Here is a 19,389-nt window from a genome sequence, read left to right as displayed (position 1 = left end):
ATCCAGCCTTAGAAAGTATATAATGCCAAACAAGGATTTACACGAGACTTGATTTCCATCCCCTCTGCTCCATGGTCTTCCCTTGCATGACCACACCTCAGGATTTCCACCTCATCTGCTGCAGAGGAGACTTTTGTTAGGGGCAGGAGCAGCTCCCCTGCTGGGCATGGCAGTGATGCTGGTGTCACAAGCACTGGGCAGCACCAGCAGCTGCCTCCTTACCCTCTACAACCCTTGCTGTGGAAAACGCTGCCAAGAGCATGGGAGAGGGACAACCTCCCTCATTTCCTACTCTCCAATGCCTGACTGAACTCAGCTTTCATCAGGATGGTTTTATTTAATCTTTTAATGCAGTAATTGCATGACTGTACCAAAGAGAAAAAGGTATTTTTGTCTTCTGTTTATGAAATTTTAGGATTTTACTCTGTTTCAGCAAATATATTGTGCCATTGCTGGTTTTCTTTACAGCCCTAAGTAGCGATGCCAGAAGGTTGCAGGCTCAGACTAACGCTGTAACATAAAGCCAAAACCAAAAGTAGCAGAATACTTTTATTGTGATACCAGATAATCTACTCTTATATATCAAATTTATCCACATCCAGTTCAAACACATTTCATACATCAATATGCCACAATTAATAGTCAGCCCCATGCATGCATATAGAAGTGAGAAAAGACAAAAATCACAGAGCAAATGCTCAGGTTGCAGAAGCAGCTCAGGTTCTTCAGCCAATGGCCAGAAAAAGCAGAAGACCAAATCCAACACTTAGACTAATTCTCTTCCTCACCTTCAGTTTTGAACAGATGATTGGAAATACTAACTTCTTTCTAAACTTTCCCTTGAGAGTGACTACATGTAAAGAATCTTTTCTGCTTTACAAGCAGGTGATCAGAGAAAGCCAAGAGTTTTCCTTGGTGGGTTTTCTCCAGTAGCTTTCTCCTACTCCACATGCCATTTTTCTATTTTATTTTGTCATGTCTCTGGAAGCTATTTCCCCTTGAGACAACTGCCCTGTCTGGAAGTGCATGGTGTCTTTTGCTGGAAATCCAACCACCTACACAAGCAGCCATTGATGTGAGGAGTGCTGAGGGCCATGGTCATCTGAATGATCAGGTTCCTCACTTCCTGACAAACACTGATTAATGACCAGGACACCTCAGATTTCAAGCTCTGCTTTGCCAGCACTCATAGTTCAGAGATAACACAGACAATTTCTAATTTATCTTTCCAGATAGTTAACTGTTCTATCATATTTTATCAGTAACTTTTATGCATTTGAGTCTTGGGGTGATCCTTCAAGTCCAGAATGTTTCAGCAAAAATTCTGTGGAAGATCTAGTCAAACCTATCTAGGCCTGTCTCACAGACAGACAGAACATAAGACTTTGACACCATTTTATTTCAGCTTACTTCCAATACTTCACATTTCTCCATCCTTTGCTCTTCTCAAATTCCATGATTACATTATTCCCGAATGGTTCAGCTTTTCTTGTCCTCCAAATTTGCCATCTTATTGCCTCCAGTATCAACTACTGGTAAAATTTCTGTCCTTTTCATGCACTTGATGAATTATCACTCATACAAGCCACTTGATAATAGGCTGTTTTTCTATGAAATTCACTGTGTATTTTCACCCTCAAGCCATTAGCAACCTTCAGCTAACTTTCAACAGAGTTCTTTACAACCTGGCCTCAGGCAACAACATCACTTAGAAGTTCAGTCACAGAAACAGGAGCTATAAACCACCTGTAAATTAAAAAAAATTAGTTTTGTTTCTCTCTGCAGTTATCTCCACCTGCCTTTGTCAATTTCCCCCCCAGTCACTGTTGGGCAAGGGAGAATTTTGATACGGTGCTCTTTGGAAACAAGCCTTCCCCACTGGAGCTCAAGCATGGGGCACTGCCAGAGTTGAGGTCTGATGTGGCATTACTCCTTCAGTAATAATCCTGCAAAAACTGAAAACCATTTCTTGCTTTGGTTTCTAAGTAAAAACTTTACTAAGAAAGCCTTTCAATTTCTGTTTCAAAGTTGTCAAGACAATCATATAAATTTAAATCAAGGGGTTTACTTTTAAGTTAAGGGTTTTCCATTATTATTAAACAACAAAGTTTAATAATCCATGTGACAGCCAAATTATTAGCACAGTTACTATTTTCAGCAGTATATTAATAATTTTTCATTGCAAAACCTATCTTAACCTGCCTATAAAAAGTTTTACGTGGTGGTACTTTGGCATAACCAAATTGCTGGTCCGGAACTCCACACCAAGGCCATGTGTTGCAATGTAAGTCTTGTCCAAAATGAGCATGGTTGACACTGACACAAACTGAGGGATTTAGAGAAGTGTTTCACTATTCCTTACAAATGATGTGCAGGCTGCAATTTTTCAGTAATTTAGGCCTTAACTAATGTGCAGTCAGTTTTTGCCCTACTCAAGAGCACATCCTGATAAGGTGCTGACATTGCAGTCAAACCTCAGTCTCCTCCAATTTCAGTTAAATTTCAGCTTGCATTTTACCCTGAACAGCAAAAAAATATTGATCAAAAAGACAACTCAGGCACTGAATTGCCTATTCAAAGGATCAGTGAACACTAGAATAAGTAAACCTATCACATTTATATGGAAACACAGAGACTCAGATTTGGCAGATTATTATGTCACCCCTTGAGTACAACCTGACTGGACTTTAGTCATCTTCCCTTGCTTATGGTACACTGCTGCTTAAAAACTGGAGTTATTTATTTACAAATAGCTCACTAGCATTTAACAGGCATTAAATATGTCTGTGTTTCCTACACAATGGAAGGTATTGAATTCCCAAGAATATTAGCATTGTGATCCAAGTGTATGGAAATACATCTTCAAATGTGAAAACTGACTCCTACCCATATTGTTTCAAATTTCCTATTTTTTGGTGCAGAACTTGTGGATTCAGGTGGGTACAGCAGGAATAGAAACATAATTTTTAACAGGCTTTGTAACAGACTACACAGACAGATTGAAATACAACAAACCATTGAAAGAATTGCTACACCACATACCATGCCTACTTTGCTGACAGTTTTATAAACATCTCAAGGGCTGATTTCCACATGGCAGCTGCCCAGCTCAACAGAGCACTGCCTCCCACCCTAGTGACTCGATGAAGCACCTTCCATGAGGCTACTCCGACTTACACCACATGAAGAGGATCCTATCACAAGCGTGACTGCATCTGCCTGCCAAGGAACAGGCCTGCAACCACAGGCTCAGCACAGAGAGGCTTGCAGCTCACTGTCAGGCAGCACAGCAGCAAGAGCCCAGCAGGCCCCCTTATCCTTCTTGGGGGATGCTGGCTAACTTCTATTTCTCCTCATAACGTCTGCTGGGATGTGGAAGGACTAAGACATATGAGAAAGCTGAGCATGTCCCTTCCACACACACTTTGAATCCTACAGGACCGTGTAAAGTAAATAATCTTCCAACTGTGGCCTATTTTGTGCCATTATGCTTTGTTCATAGAGATAACAAAGCTAATTTTACAATAAAAACAAAGAAGTACCTCTAAAATACAACAAAACTATTTTACAAGGCAAGTATCTGTAGAAAAGCTGACTGCATCCAAAGCTCCCTATAAACAAACACACTAGTGGAAATACATTTTGGGAATCTAGCTTAGAGTAATCCCACCGCTTTTTAATAATCCTGAAGCCGTTGTCATGTATCCATTTTCGTACAAACTTATTTTTCTCCCTCAACCCATAAAGCTGTATTTCCTTTACCTCACCTAACCACCACTCTAACTGTACTCAACTCCAGTGTCACTTCTTTCCAAAATCAACATGATCCCTCACAAGCCACACTAGGCTGTTTTCCAGAGTGGGGGAGGCAGGGTGGAGGGGTGGTGGTATGTGGGTGGGGGTGTAACATGCTAATTAAAAGACACATATCAAAAAACCCCACCCCCCCAGCAATCACCCAGCTCACTGCTCCAATTCCAGCTATTTGCATTGTCAACAAATAAATAATTTTAACAGTGAGTCCTAGGCCTATGCACAATATTGACACTACATAGCTGATTAAGAAGGCAGTTTTGGATGTGGATTTTTGATTTCCATCGGATTTATGATGTAATCAGCTGATCTAATTCCATAAAAAAACTCTTTAGATTAACACCAATTAAAAAACCACCAGATTAGACAGATTAGCTATGAGATGGCTTAGCACCAGCCAACCTGCTGTATAATTCTGCTGCTTTTCATAAACAATTTTTTGATTCTAGCTTTGTGACCACTTCTTTCCATTTTCTGAAATAAATGTAATCACCCTAAGTGTCTGGGACTGCCAATAAAACTCCCAACAAAAGTTCCAGGATTTTTTTTAAATTAAACAAGGCTTTAGCAACATTTTTGATCCTTTACAGAACAAACAGGCAGCTCAATGGGGAAGTGAAAGAAAGAATCAATATATTTCAGCCTAGCATGTTAATGGGAAACAAGAATGAGATGTGTATATGTAACATGACATGCATTTAAAATGTTCAGCCAAAACAAGAGCTCAATAACTGCAAGGCCCTTTTCAGGCCAGCCCGAACAGCCAGGCAATGCTCTAGGGACAGGGATAAGCTACTTTTCTCAACAAGAAAGAAATCAGGAATAAAGTTCACAACAAAACACAGCAAGCAAAAATGAGAAACACCAAACCTGCTACCAAAATTAAATGCAAGTAAAAAAAATTTAAATTAAATCCCTGGAAGGACAAAGATTTTGGTTCACTGATATTGCTTTGTACAATATTTCCAGTTCAGGTTCCTGCAACAGAGGGGTTTTTTTACATTAAAAGGCTCTAATTTTTGGCATTCAAAAACAGTGTCCTCACTGGAAGGAAAGAATGCATCAAATTTCCATTTTGCCAGAAATCTCTATTCATACTGGAACACAAAGAGATAAAACAGAATCTCGTAATGATGCTTAGAAATAATCTGCCCTGAATTTCAATGTATTATTACATTTTCGAGTATACTTTGCATTTAATTACTCGCTTCACCAGTAGTTGCTCATTACATATAAATCATGTCAATCTAATCACTCTAAGCATTTATAAATTGTTGGTCTCTAACAATATAGAACATAATGCATTTTAAGGTCACTGTAAGTGTTCTTTACAATATATAGTACACATTAATGTACAGTAATGTACTATTCATCTCCAACCAGGCTAGGACAAAATCCCTATCTTCACCTGACCAAACACAGAAACCATCCATAGAATATATCTTCTACATATTAAAACACAACCCTAAGCATGTTAAGTTGCCTGGATTCACAATACAGTGTTATGCAGCAAGAAGTGGAGTCAGCAAGAATTTTCTATGCTCCCATCATCCTCACGTGTATGTCAGCACTTACCTGGCTAAACATAACTCATCTACAAAACCCACATATCCCAGCACCAGTTTAAGGTGTTTCTGAGTTAAAGAGAATCTACCCACATGAATGACAGAAACTTTCACTCCCACATTTGAAATCTAGTACCCTGCCAGGTAGCTGTTGTACCCCAAATAAAACCACCACCACCACCTTCTGACATCTGAAATACTACACTAACTGGCACAGGAAGCATAAATGTTATTAAAACTGGACAGAAAGGTATCACTAAGATTACAAGGGGAGACAGCAAGGAACACTGGAAATTCATGGTCCTTCCCATATACCATTTTCAGGTCTGAACAAAAATAATTCAGAGATATTTGTGCATTTTTCTCTCCACCACATCAATAAATGAATGAAGATGTGAAGTATGATAGCTTTCTTTCCCATCCCATATGCAGGCATAGTAAGTTCCTCACAGAAAAGTACATGACATAACTTCTAACATTATCAGACACCAATCAGTAACAGCTACCAAATTTTACTACTAATCACTGAAAGTGTGCATCTTCAAAATTTGCTTGCAATGTTTTAGTCTCAAAGAAATAACTCTGTGTTCTGTGTCCTGGCTATGCTGTGCACACAGGGGTGTGACCTGCAGTGACTGCCCTGCAAACCCAACTACCTGGGTTCCAACTGAACACTGGCCCAGTGCCACTGATACCAGGCTTGGCATCAGGGACAGGATCTCAGCAGAGTTATTTCAGCCCTGTTTTCTTTTTCTTAAATAAAACAAGTGCCTGAGAAACACACTGCCTCTAAACATCTAAAAATATAGACAGTACGTTGGAAAGCCTTAAACAGGAGGAAAGTGGAGGGTCATAGTTGCAAAAAACAGGTTAATTTTTTATTTAGGAATTCTTTTGCTTCAATCTTTGCCAAGCATGCTTACCACTGAGTGCTTGGTACTCCACCACACTTTTAGCAAGACCTGCAGGCCAGGAATGGGCAGTCATAATTGCCTTCCCAATTACTGGTTGCACAGAAAGGGAATTTAAAATTAACTAAACCAATTATCACATATTTTTTCTCACAAGGACCTACGTGCCTGGTCCTGCAAGTGGGAAGGAAGGGTTCCTGCCAGGCAGCAGGTTTCCCTCACCTCTCCTGCAGTGAAAGCAGTGTAAGCAATGCCCAATGCCATCAGAGCAACCTGTGGCCACAAAGATGAGGGCCTGGAAATGTCTGCCCTGGGCTGGTCAAGAAGAACAGGAGAAAAGAGGAGGATACACTTGGGTCTTGCTGGTCACCTCTGGGGAAGCTTAAAAAACCCTGGAATAGGAGGAAAAAAAATCAAGCATGCTAGTGTGGGCTAGCAGGGAAGTTCAAATAACCTTTTCTGTTCTTATTTCTGTTGCATTACTAGATGGACTTACAAGCTGCAAGTAGTGAGCAACATTAGACCAGGTGTTCCCACTGCACTGACTGAAGTTCTGAAACCTCATGTCAGGGTATTTTTTATGGTATGCCTATGAATATCTGTTTTCTTTGAAATGGTGATTTTACTTGTAAGAGATGCAAAAAGGGTCCTAGAACCCAGTGGCAAAGTACCTACTGTCTTTGCTGCCCCTAATTTTGTCTAGATTAAAAAGTCGTATGCAACAGTTTATGTAGCTTAATACACCCTTGTGTATGGACTGTCTTACTGATATATCAATATGGCCTTTGCTAGATGAATTTCATGTGCAAATAAAATATCTTTTAACTATTTCAAGACCATTGATGAAGATGTACAAGACACTCCACCTGTTTCTCTCTTCATCTGCTGGTGATCTGGGATCAGCAAGGATGGCAGCAGCTCAAAGGAGTACTACCACTTCTATAACCTCATTCAAGTAAGAGCTCACAAAAATCAAACTATAGAGGCAGTGGGGAACTCCCCACACTTAGCAGAAGGTTTTGGAAATGCTGCCTCACTGCTCCTCAGCAAAAAACCCTTGAATGGTACATCTGTATTTGAAAGCCCTCCTCCTCTTGACTAGACAGAGATATACAGTAGGATACTTTTAGTGAAAAGAAAACCAGGTTGGCTTTATTTTCAATTAAGATACAGAGGTGTGAGATTTCTGAGGGCAAAAGTTATTGTCTGACTTTGAAAGCAGCCAGCTGAGATGAAAAACTGCAGATCTTAGATTGCTTAAAAGGGTATGGAAATGCAATCCATTTGCCTTTACATCCTGGAACTTTGCTCTTTTTTATTTGTTTGCTTAAATTATGGCATTTCAGTGAAATAAAACCAAGGGAGTTCACAGATGTATGCAACTGTTTTAACTTCTGAATGAAATAAGTGCTGTGAATGAAAGGGCCAGTGCTGATCCCTGATGCTGAAAGCCTGGAGGAGATATTACAAGACAAAAAATAAGCACAAGTCCTTATCTCCTCTAACAGATCTTGAGCCTGGAAGTAGAAAGCAGAGTAGAACAAGCAAGAAGCACTGCTCCAGTAGAAGATTCTCCCAAGTATGAGTTCAGCTCAAGACAAAATCATGTAGCAGTTTTTCTGTTCAGATTAGGAGAGGTGCCAAAAAAAGAGTTTATTTTTGTGTCTGACTACACAATAAACAGTATCACAGAGTTACAACTCATTACCCCTGGAAGCAACAGAATAACATCAGTAAAAACATGCAGAGGCGAAAGGCCACCTTCTCCAGCTGCTCCAGAAAACAGCATTCTATCAAACCACTACAAGGATGCAATATCTCACGGGACAAAAGCCTTCACAAAGAGCCTGAAGGACCATCAGGCCCAAAGGAAAGCACAGTCCAACTGCCACATGGCTGCTAAAGGATGAAGGCGTGCTCCATTTCTAACCTTCTCTTTCCTCCATATGCCTGCCCTAGCTGTGATATCCCATCTTTTCCTCCGCACTATCAAGATGTTTGGCAAGCTCTTCCTTGATCCACATAACTGAAGGACAGCACAGAGTCTACAGATGCTGCTGCACGTGTTTTCCACTGTTTCAGTAACCCACAAAAGCACACAATGAATTCTGGCACAACCACAAGGCTGCCTGAGTAACTGGGAGCTGGAGGAAAGGAATACTTTACCCTTTTTGGAACTGATGAAACATAAACTCCGCAAACTCCAGTTTGTGGCACATCCAGTGCAGGCGCAGAGCGCTCCCTGCTATCCATATTGCTGCTCCAGCAGATGGACCTACCAGCATAGAGAAAGAAACACCTGCAACACCAAACACTTCTCTCCTGCTCTGAAAAAGTAGGGACAATTGTCTGAAACAGTGTTGGTCACACATATTGAAGCAAAATATCACTGTAAATCCTTAGTAACCACCAATTCACCCTTATTCATTTCACTGCTTCTTCTGTACAGCTCTGTAAATCAGATGTGAACGGCTGTCCATGGCCTTATAGATCACCACTGACCTAGACCTAAAGGCAGTAAGGCCTGCATCACAGTGTTCTCTTTAAAGTATTTTGAAGTAGAAAAATCAGATTTTTTTCCTCTGGAGGTACTTACATTTCTCATCACTGCATTATAGAAAGAAAACTGTTGAGAAAGATGAGGTAAAAAGCATTTTGGATCCAATGAGAGTTTTTTTTAATAGCATTTTAAAGGGATATGCATACATACATAAAAGATCAGGCTGGCTCAAATGTTTATCTTGCCAGCTTTACAAAGTCCAGTTTATAGAAGATGATTGTACGATTTGCTCTCTATGTCAGTATGATGTAGGCATCAGTCACCTTATCTGCTGAAGCACAAAATAAAATTTAAGTAACCATGCAATCTTGACTGCTTGTTTTAACAGCACTGCCCATCTAAAGCTCAAATAATCTTTTATCCACCATGTAAAAAAATGCATGAAAGATGGTAAAACACTGAGCTATATAATTTCACACATCAGTATCCAATCACTGAGGCATTTTATCTTCCCTCCGATTCTGTGTTTAGTGATCATAACAGTCTTTTACTATTATTGGGACCACTATGAAATAGTTTTAGTCTACTAGTAGATTTATACTTGTGTTCAATTAATTGGGCTGAAATCCTAAATCTGCTTAAACTAGCAGGACTTTTCCATAACTTCAGCTGGGTCAGGATTTTATGGAAATTAAATTCTGTGTGTTTTGAAAAACACAAATAAAAAGATCTGTATTTTTAGTCAAAGTCCAAGCAACAGAAGTTGTTCCGTTTCCTGTCTTCATTAGTTTTGTTGTCAAACAACAAATACCACCCACACATGTACTTTTTAATACAATACGACAAATGTCACTGCAATAATCATTTGAGATTGGAAAGTTTGGCAAGGTGCCAAAGTAGTGAAAGTGATCCTATCACAGATTGTTCAGCAGCAGCAGTGGTAACATTAAATTCCTGTGTGCTCTGCTTGGCAACATGCTACAGTGAAAAACATGAACACAAGTTCATGAAATTAAAGCTGATTCCCAGAGGAGCTAATGAACATTCTTTTCATTCACCTTCTATTTCCTGTTCAATTTCTGTAAATAAATACAAACACTTAAGAGTTTCTCTTTTGACCTATTGTCCTTCTGTAGTCTTTGGGCTGGCCTTAAGCTGCAGTATTAGTCAAGCTGCTAAACTATTTTTGGAAATAAGCAATTCAATAAATCACTTGAAAGTATTATAAAGCCAATGTGGACTCATTCTGAGGGAATTAAAAAAAAAAAAAGTGTCATTGCTCAATCCACACAGTATTTACAAAGCAGCCACCAGCAAGGACCAGCATGCTCCTGGCTGGCCAAGCAGCCAAACTCTCAGCTTTGAGGCACTGATTTATCCCACAGTCTTGTAAGAGCTCTCCAGTGCTCTTGTAACACTGGAGTTTCTAATCTAGCAGCTGGAAAAACAGAGCAGGACTTGAGGGTTCAAAGCTGATTTACAGGATTCTTAGACTTTTCTGTAACCTTGGGTCTGAAGAAAGCTTGGAAGAGCACAGGATCAACAAAGGCACAGATGGTCTGTGCATCTGCACTTGTCACAGGACGCATTACAAATGTTAATTACCAGCCCATGAAAAGCACTTTCTCAATACTTAACTTTTAAGATGAAAAAAAATGTCACTTGTCTCCAAGGAAGAACCAGGGAACTACAGGCTGGCTGCTCCTTCTCACCTTGATCCCTGGGAAGGGATCACAAGTCAGGGAGGAGTGGCTGATACATCTGACAGTCAGGCTGCCACTCAGAGAAACCTTGACAGGTTAGAGAAATGAGCCAACGGGAATCTCAAGAAACCCAACCAGGGGAAATGTGAAGTCCTGGACATCAGGAAACACTTCTTCATTGTGAGGGTGACCCAGCAGTGGCACAGGTTGCTGAAACAGGCTGTGGAGTCTCCCTCCTTGAAGATATTCAAAACCCATCTGGACATGGTCCTGGGAATCAGCTCTACATGACCCTACTGGAGCTGGGGGATTGGGCCAGGTGATCTCCGAGGGTCCCATCCCAACTCAAACAGTCTATGACAGAGACTGAGAAGCACATCTCTGTCCACTGGTACATACTGAATACCTGAATGCTGTCAACTGATCACTCTCAACTGACCTCATTCTAGACCAAAAAGAATATAGCAAATAAAGATCAGAACTGTTAGTGGCTTCACTTTTATGTAGTTACAGTTTTCTAATACAATTCCTTTTAGAGGCAAAGTGGTTTTGTTTGGTCTGTGTCCAAACAACAACAAAATTGCATGAAAAAATACCCAGCAAATTAGTCCCATTCATTCTTTATTAGGGGAGAATGGAGAAAAAATACTATCTTATTTTTTCACCTCCCCCATCTCTGCCTCCAGTAATCCATATTATATATATATATATATAAACTTTTAAAACTTTTCAAAAGGAAGAAAAGAAAAAAAAATCCCAAGTCTAGCCATAAATTTTCCACACCAACTTCACTAGACAGGTTTTCACTCGAGAACAAGAAGCAGCCAAACGAAGTTTGAAATTTAAAAATTAATTAACTTTATCTACTCACGAAAAAAGCTGCTGGTGTTTATCTGCCTCTCTCATCTCACCCTTTAGTTGTTCCTCACAGTCCATCAGTGTCCACTCATATCTCATGTTACTCTTTGAAGACCAGGATCATGCTTGTTCTGAATTTGTACATAGCCTAGCCTAACAGGCTCCAAGTTCAGGACATAAGTTCTGGTGTTCCTATTAACTAGCAGTATTTATAAAAATAACATTATCATTATTAGTCTGAAAAGGAACATTTTATTTTCCTCTTAAGTTCCTAATGTGTCCTGCAAGGTCTCTCCTCCACTAAGCAAAGCTGGTATTTGAAGCTTGTATTTTGCAAACTGCCTCTGAAAATACATTTACACACACACCTGAAAGCTAAACTAAATAACACTTGCTAATCAAGCAGGAAAACCCACTTTTTTTGTCCACAATGTGTATATAGCCCATTCAAACAGCAAAGCTAAAAGTCTGATTTAAAGGACAGCAATGAATTCACACCTGGCTTTAGAAAGAAGGCGCAAAAGAGAAGAGAGTGAATTCAATGCAGCTGAACAACACATAACTAAAAGGCAACTGATTTCTTCCACACAAGCTTTAAAGATTCTTCTGCATCCCACATATCACACAGATGTCTTTATCTTCAAAAAAAAAAAAAAAAAAAAAGGGTGACAAAATCAACCCAAAACACAGCAAACCACAAAAACTGCGGCCAAAAGTATAATTTTTCATGAACTCCTACCAATGTGTGCCATCTCCACTCTGAAACCGCTGGATCAGACTTGCACATGCTCCTTATTTGCACCTGTTCACAAATTTCCCTTCACAAGGTGGGTGAAACTTTACCCAATGGTAAAGTGTAAGCATGTAGTTGAAGTCTTGTTTACATGGCTTGGGCTTTTTTATTCCTCTATCATCACTGCACAGCTCTCTGGGCCTTTAGTTTTCAGACTCTTCACATGCTCATTTTCCATCATTTGGGGACCTATGTATTTGCAAGATCAAATCCACTTGTGGGAAATTCATCCTTCTGAGCTACGAAGAGGTGCTCACAAACAAGCCAGTATCTGGAACAGGTAGTTCCATGGGTAAGGAATAGGTGCAGCATCCATAATCAGCTGGATTAGGAATGTCCTGTGTCCATACTCTCAGTCTAGGAACAGAAACTGGGCTGGAAACTGCAACTCAACTGGGCTGAACAGAACAAAGCACCAACTCCTGTACTATTTGTAACAGCAAAGAAAATATTGCTACATGCTGGCATGTTATCACAAGCCCATGTTCACTACTGGCCCACATTCTCAATCATAGCACTCATAGATGTTTTATAGACAAATCGTAGATAGTTTACAGACAAATTAGCATACTTCTGCTACTTGCAGTGGGGTTTTCTTCTAAGTATCTGATAAAGTTAGCATTGGAGACTGCTGATGGACCCCATTTCAACACTCCTTTCCCCATCATCAAGCTCAGCAGTTTCCACAAAGTACATCAACACCAGCATGGTACTAACGTGGCTGTGCTATCTGAACTAGGCTGCATACAAAAGATGAATTAAACGGGACTGCAAATTAACCCACGCTTCAAGACAAAGTATAAGCAATTACACTATTTATACTTTTTCATCTCATTTTAAATGGCTGAAAATCCAAATGCAGCCAAAGCAAATACAGGTTGCACAAAAAAGGGTTTCACATGCAAAATGAGTCTGCATAATCAGCAGCTTGGTGTAATTCGTTTCCATATAGAGATTAATGAATTAGTTCTGACAAAGTAAGAAGACACAGCACTCCTCAACATGGCTTTACAGGCTCTCCAAAACTCTCTGGCTATTCTGCCGTGACCCATCAACAACACAGAGCATACTCGTGCCTCTTCCAGGATGGCAGCACAGCAGGGGAGAACAAGCAACAGAAACGTTCTCCAGTGTTCTCCTCCTGGACAGCTATACAGCTACAGCAACATACAGACACAATTTTTGTTCTCTCTTTCCACAACTTCAGAAACTGGGGAAATAATATTTATCTTTATAAGATACTTCATCCTCTCTATCCCCATCTTAAGAGTGAGGGTCAAAACTAGACTACCAAAGGCACAGCCACACAGTGGACTTCTTTCTGGAGTAGAGAATACGGCTGTAAGACCTGATAGTGCCAGTTCTTTACTGATTTTGACTAGTGGACCAAATTCTCAGGCACCTTTTAACAATATTAATTCCACTGCTGACCCTAGGATGCCTTCATCCATGCATCACAGGCAGTCCATAGAAGTGACTTTGTCACAAGCCCCTGAAACCTCTAGCTTTGAAATGCTGTTCCACCCAAGGGCACAGACATCAAGTGAATATGTGAATACACGTGAATACACACTAGAACACTGTGTGATGCATCTTAACTGCTTTAACCAGATAGCACACACTGCAAAACCCAGATCACTTTGCTTTCAAGTCCAAATAAATTCTGAAGCTCTTTAGGTTTTCTCTTATTATGAAGGTATAGGTCAATGCAACAATTTATGCAATCTCTCAGGAGCGGACACCCATTCAACATATTTTGCTTCCAGTCCCTAATTCAGCAGTCTGTGTCTGGGAGTCAGATGCTGCTGACTCCATGCCACTTCTCCATTTGGAAGGAATTCCAGCTGACAAACCACAACCAGATTGTGCCAGTCTTATTACTCTCCCAGTGCTTTTCAGCTGGACTTCAATATCCATTTTATGCCTGCTTCTCTCATTAACAGAAACACAACCTTCTTGGAAAACCCACCTTCTGACAGACTCAGGGCCACATGGCCAGAGCTACTTTTGGGAAGCACCTTTGCAGTTCATCACTTCAGGCTTAAAAGCACCCAGAAACACAATGCCAACGGCAGAGAAGCTTAATCTGTTGCTTTAAAATTACTTGGAAGAACCCTCCCATTAAGCTTTGAGAACTCCCACACTCACAGTCTCTAAAGAAATACACACAGAAACCAGAGGTAATTTATTTACAATGTTAAATTTTAAGCCCTCCCAGTTTATAATACTCAAAAGAACAAACAGAGAAAGCAGAAACCGAGCAGGTAATGACAGTTAGAAACATTCCTCTAGAGTGTAAATATGTGCACCTGGTTATCAACGGTGACTTGACAGTTTATTATGTACACTAAATGTAGCCTAACAGGCATTACTACACTAATCTCACCTATGAAGTAGGTTTACTATTCAAGGAAGTAAATACATGCAAGTACAATATTTTTGCATGTACACATACTCCTAGGTGTAAGGCAGAAATACCAGCAACCTCTAACAGTCCTGCTACTTGAAAGCATGTTGAGGGTTGACAAAGGACAGTACACTCCCATGTTATATGCAGATTATACCTATGTAATCTAGTTATATTTCAGTTCATTGTGCTCCACTTGAGAATTTCAATATTTTTTTCCTATTAGGTACACCCAGGAAGTTCCTCTAAGCCTCCTCTACCACTTAAGACCTTCATTACTAAGGGGAGAATGATGGGACCAGAAGCTCATTATGGTGCTCTTCATCCTAAGGCTACCACTCAAGTGTCAAGTGCTGGTTCTGTAGTAAAAAAGTTGTTTCAGCCTGTCAGGCCTCAGTACCATGGATGGTCTGACCCAGACACCATAACCACAACTCACGGCATTTGACAGACTCAGTGAAGAGCTACAGTCTGATTCTCTCAGTGCTGTAACAAAACTGCTCTGAAGTAATATGGGGATAACGTGCTTTTCTGCTGCTATTTTGCTGTTTGTTTTGGATTTGTTCCCTTCTTTTTCCCCCCATCTGTGGATACAGGAAGGACCCAGTGGTAATACAGCACTCCTAACTATCCAACCCTAAACTCCGATTAAGCAAGAATTATTATAGATTGGAAAAAATAAAAACCAATTCAAATGGGTACCCTTTAAACTTTCAAACATGTTTATTTTCCATAATCAGTGCACATCTATAACACGAATCCTCTATAGTACTATACATAGACCTAATCCTACTACCCTGGTTATCCCAAGAAAAAAAAAAATACAGAAAACGCTTCATAATAAAATCATTAAGCCTAAATTTGCGGGATCTCAGCCAGTGGGTGTGTTCATCAGGTTGTTCCAAACCGCACCGATTTCAGCGCACTGCCCGCGCACGCTTCGATGGGATTTGAATCGGGCCTCTGCACAGAAGGGCTGCGTTCCTAAACTTTCCACAGGTCGCCCGCCCAGGCCTCCTGACCACGGCCACCGGGGCTCGCAGGAGCCCCGTCCGACCCCAGCAGCTCGCACGCCCCGCAGGCACAGTTCTCCGAACACCTCTGCGCACACGGCCGGCTTGAACATCCTTCAACCCCGCCGGCCGCGCGCTTCGCCCAGCCAAGTCTCCACTCCCGATGCTCAAACTCCTTCAGACCCCGGTGGCTCCCCACGCCCCCCGCCCGCTTTTAGCCAGCCGCCCCGCCGCCCGCTTCGCCTGGGACTTGAGGAGGGCCGGCCGGCCCGCCCGGCGTCGGAGTCCCCCGCAGCCTCCCGGTGCCAGCCCGCTCCCAGCCCCGCCGCCGGCCCCAGGCCGCCCCCAGCGCTCGCCGGCCCAGCCCGCCTCACCGGCCCCGCTCCCCGGCCCGGGCCCCTCGACCGCCCCCGCCCCGCTCCCTCCCGGGACGCACCTTAAGGCTCCCCCGGAGGGGGCCCTTGCCGTGGCCGGCCAGCGCCGGGGGGGCGCTCCCCAGGCCGCCCTCCTCCTCCTCCTCTTCCTCCTCCACCTCAACCACCACGTCCTCGTCTTCGTCCTCTTCCTCCAGCGCCGCGGCGGAGCCCTCCCGCCGGGGCGGCCTCCAGGCGCTCTCGGGCTTGGGGGGCCGGACCGCGTCCACCTGCGGCGCCGCCGCGCTCAGCCGCCGGCTGCCCATGCTGGAGCGCTTGGCCAAGCGCCGCGCCTGCATGGTGCCTCCGCCCGGCCGGCCCGGCCCGGCCGTCTCCCGCCGCGCTCAGCCCCGGCCGCGGGCAGCGGCCCCGCCGAGGTGCCCAAGGGGCGGCGGCGGCGCTCACCGGGGGGCGGCGGTGGGTGTGTGCGGCGGGCGCGCCGCGGCCATGGGGGCCCGCGACCGCGGCCAGGCGGGCCCGCAGCCGGCGTGGCCGCCCCGCCGCTCGCCCACCTGCTCCCGGCGCCCTCCTTCTCCGCCGGCTGTCCGCCCGGCCCGGCCCGGCCCGGCCCGGCTGTCGGGCGCAGCGCGCGGTCCCCTCCCGCTCGCCCTTCCTCGCCGCCGCCGGTCCCCGGCGCCAAAACCCGGACTGGATTCCCTCCGGCCGCGGCTCCGCCAGGCGCGGGGCGCTGGGGCCGCGCTGCCTTCGCCGGGAGCCGCGGGCGGGTTTCGCTGCCGGGCAGGCCGGCCCCCGCCGCCCACCCGCCTCGCCCCGGGTGCGCCCTGCCGGAGGAGCGACGCGCCGGGCCGGCCCTGCCCTGCCCGCCTGGGCTGTGCTCGCACGGCAGGAGGGCCAGGAGCGCCCGACAGGACATTGCGGTGCTGCAGCGCGTCCAGAGAAGGGCAACAAAGCTGGAGAAGGGTCTGGAGCTCACGTCCTGTGAGGAGTGGCCGAGGGAGCTGGAGTTGTTTAGCCTGGTGAAAAGGAGGCTCAGGAGGGACCTTAGTGTTCTCTACCAGTCCCTGAAAGGAGGTTGTAGCCAGGTAGAGGGTGGCTTTTTCCCTCACATAAGCAGTGACAGAACGACGGGATAAAGTCTTAAGCTACACCAGGGGATGTTTGCGTTGGGCATCAGAAGGAATTCCTCCATAGACATGGGACTGAGGTACCCAGGGGAGGTGGTGGAGGTAGTCGGCGTCCCTGGAGGCGCTTAAGGAAAGACTGGAGATGGCACTTGATCCTCTAATTTAGTTGACACGGTGGTGTTCAGTCATACGTCGGATTTGATGATCTCAGAGGTCTTTTCCAACCCATTGGATTCTGTGACAACCTCCACCTGCAGGACAGGCTGTCAGATTTCTCAGGCCTCAGTAAAATAAAATTCTTTCACTTCTCCCCCCTGAAAAAGAACAATGGGGGGAAAATAGAACTTTTGAAGGAAAAATTAAAAACTTGAAATGAAGAAATTGGGTTTTTTCAAGATCAATAATTGAAGCAGTGGTATCTACACCCTGTTGAGAAGAAAATTATCTGGGACAGTTAGGGAAGCAATTTATGGTTTAAATTATGTGCTTAAAGCTTTAAAATCCCTCCCTTAAAGGCTTTTTTTAAAAAAATTAAAATAGTTTCCAAACCATCTGAAGTTACTCTGGCCAGCATTTAAATTTGCTACAGGCTTCTATGCCATTCATTAATGCCTCCTGAGATTGAAATATACTTAAGGTTGCCACATGCTTTTCCTAAACTCTTCCTCTATAAGTCTTAAGTCTGCATTTACATGTTATTTTTGAGCCATATGTATATTCTTTTCCATCTACAAGTGAATTACAGTCATTCCCTTTTCAGTGTTGAGTACTTTTCTCCGTGCACATTCTGTTCTAGAGACCTGCCAACAGGCCAAATGTACACATATTGTCAGCATGGGGCCAAGCTTCACCCTAGGTTAATTCATCCCTTTCAAAAAGTAATGGTATTTTTTATTCTGGAATATAATATACAGCATTTTTAGGCAAGAAATTATACATAATAAAGTACCCATTCTTAAAGAAATACTGAAGTTACTTTTCATGTCAAACTCTAGAAGTTATTTGAATTCTCTCAACCCAACCCACAAACCACAAATGTTTGCATTCATTATTTCAAGGTTCCCACAGATCTGGGTCAAGATTTGCAACAAAACTGCTGGCAAATTCTGGCATATCAGGGCTTCCAGCAATATTAGCCTACCCATCCAGAAGTGTCTTTTCCAGATGTTTTAGCTGTGCTTTGAGCAGCTGCATTGCAATGTCCGCTCAGCCCACCTCAGCAGAGCAGCAGCCAAAACTCCTGGTACGTGCTGCCACAAGATGTTCTGTCTTTTTTCCTGCCACTACATGTGTACTTAGCTTCTTGACACCTGGCTGAGTTGAGTGGATCAGTCATAGTTTTTTGAAGCTGATGTTGCATAAAGGAGAGATCTGTGGGGAAAAAAAAAAAAAAAAAGAGATAAATGCTTTTTTGGTTTTATTCCTGTGCTGAATGTTCAGATTTAGAGCTTAGATTTGACATAATTAAGTTATGCTTAGGTTGTATCTTAAACATGAACTTTAACATTAATTTCATCATGAATTTCAATGATAGTCATAGTTCCTTTTATGCTTAGGTTTTACCTTAAACATTAATTTTAACATGAATTTCTATTATAGTCATAGTTCTTTATGCCTTAAAGGCATGGAAATGTAACCATTCCAATACCTCCTAGTCTTCAAGTTATTTGAAATGTTTTGTATCATTTGAATACCACCTGAATCTAATTGTGATCTTTCCTAGTCGCCTGTGTTCACAGTTATCTGAATTATTATTGTGTAACTAAGGGTGTCATTCCTATCTGCCACATACTGGGGTATATACTAAGACAATTCCTTAAGTTTTTCAAAGTCCTCTATGTTTTAATTGCAGCAAAACAAGAAACAAATTTATAAATTATATGCAGCAAGTTGGATTATATGTGCTAACATGAACACCACAAATAACAGAATGGAAACCAAAGGATCTCTTGCAGAAAACAGTGGTGATAAAGGATAGCTAGGCTTGTACAGGCACATCTGTTAACTCCCATGACAGCTCACACTTCTGCCTCTCTTTGAACTCCCTATTCAGCCTTTTTTGCCAGGTTTGTTCTGGGATTTGCTGTAAGGTACAGCTAACTTGACACCTCTTGCCCCGAGGTTTGGTGGGTGAATATAAAAGCAGAGCTTGTTAACCAATTATCAGGCTTTTAGTTGTCAGTTCAACAACTGTTTCAAGAATTACTTAGCTGGGTTCTCTGGTTTGGAAGCATGGTGGCAGGAGGCAGAGAAGCTCAGGCAGGTACACACAGAACATCCCAGGCCTGCCTGCCTGAAGGAGGATGCTCCATGCCCCAAAATGCTGCC

The 19,389-nt window shown here is 42.9% G+C and overlaps 1 protein-coding gene across 2 annotated transcripts in view; it reads right to left on the bottom strand.

Annotated features, from left to right (window-relative positions):
* The window catches only part of ZNF704 (zinc finger protein 704), a 90,803-nt gene extending 74,367 nt beyond the window's left edge, over positions 1–16,436 (bottom strand). The window contains exon 1 of one of the 2 annotated variants that reach the window (XM_084201058.1): positions 16,000–16,436. In XM_084201058.1, coding sequence (XP_084057184.1) covers positions 16,000–16,275 — 276 coding nt within the window. In that variant the 5' untranslated portion in view covers positions 16,276–16,436. The remainder of the gene's footprint in view (positions 1–15,999) is intronic. The other variant, XM_084201059.1, reaches the window with a different exon arrangement.
* Between the last annotated feature and the right edge of the window lie 2,953 nt (positions 16,437–19,389).

Source organism: Fringilla coelebs (assembly GCF_963513975.1).
Source record: "Fringilla coelebs genome assembly, chromosome: 1".
NCBI classification, from domain to species: domain Eukaryota; kingdom Metazoa; phylum Chordata; class Aves; order Passeriformes; family Fringillidae; genus Fringilla; species Fringilla coelebs.
This window is presented reverse-complemented; position numbering and strand designations above follow the sequence as displayed.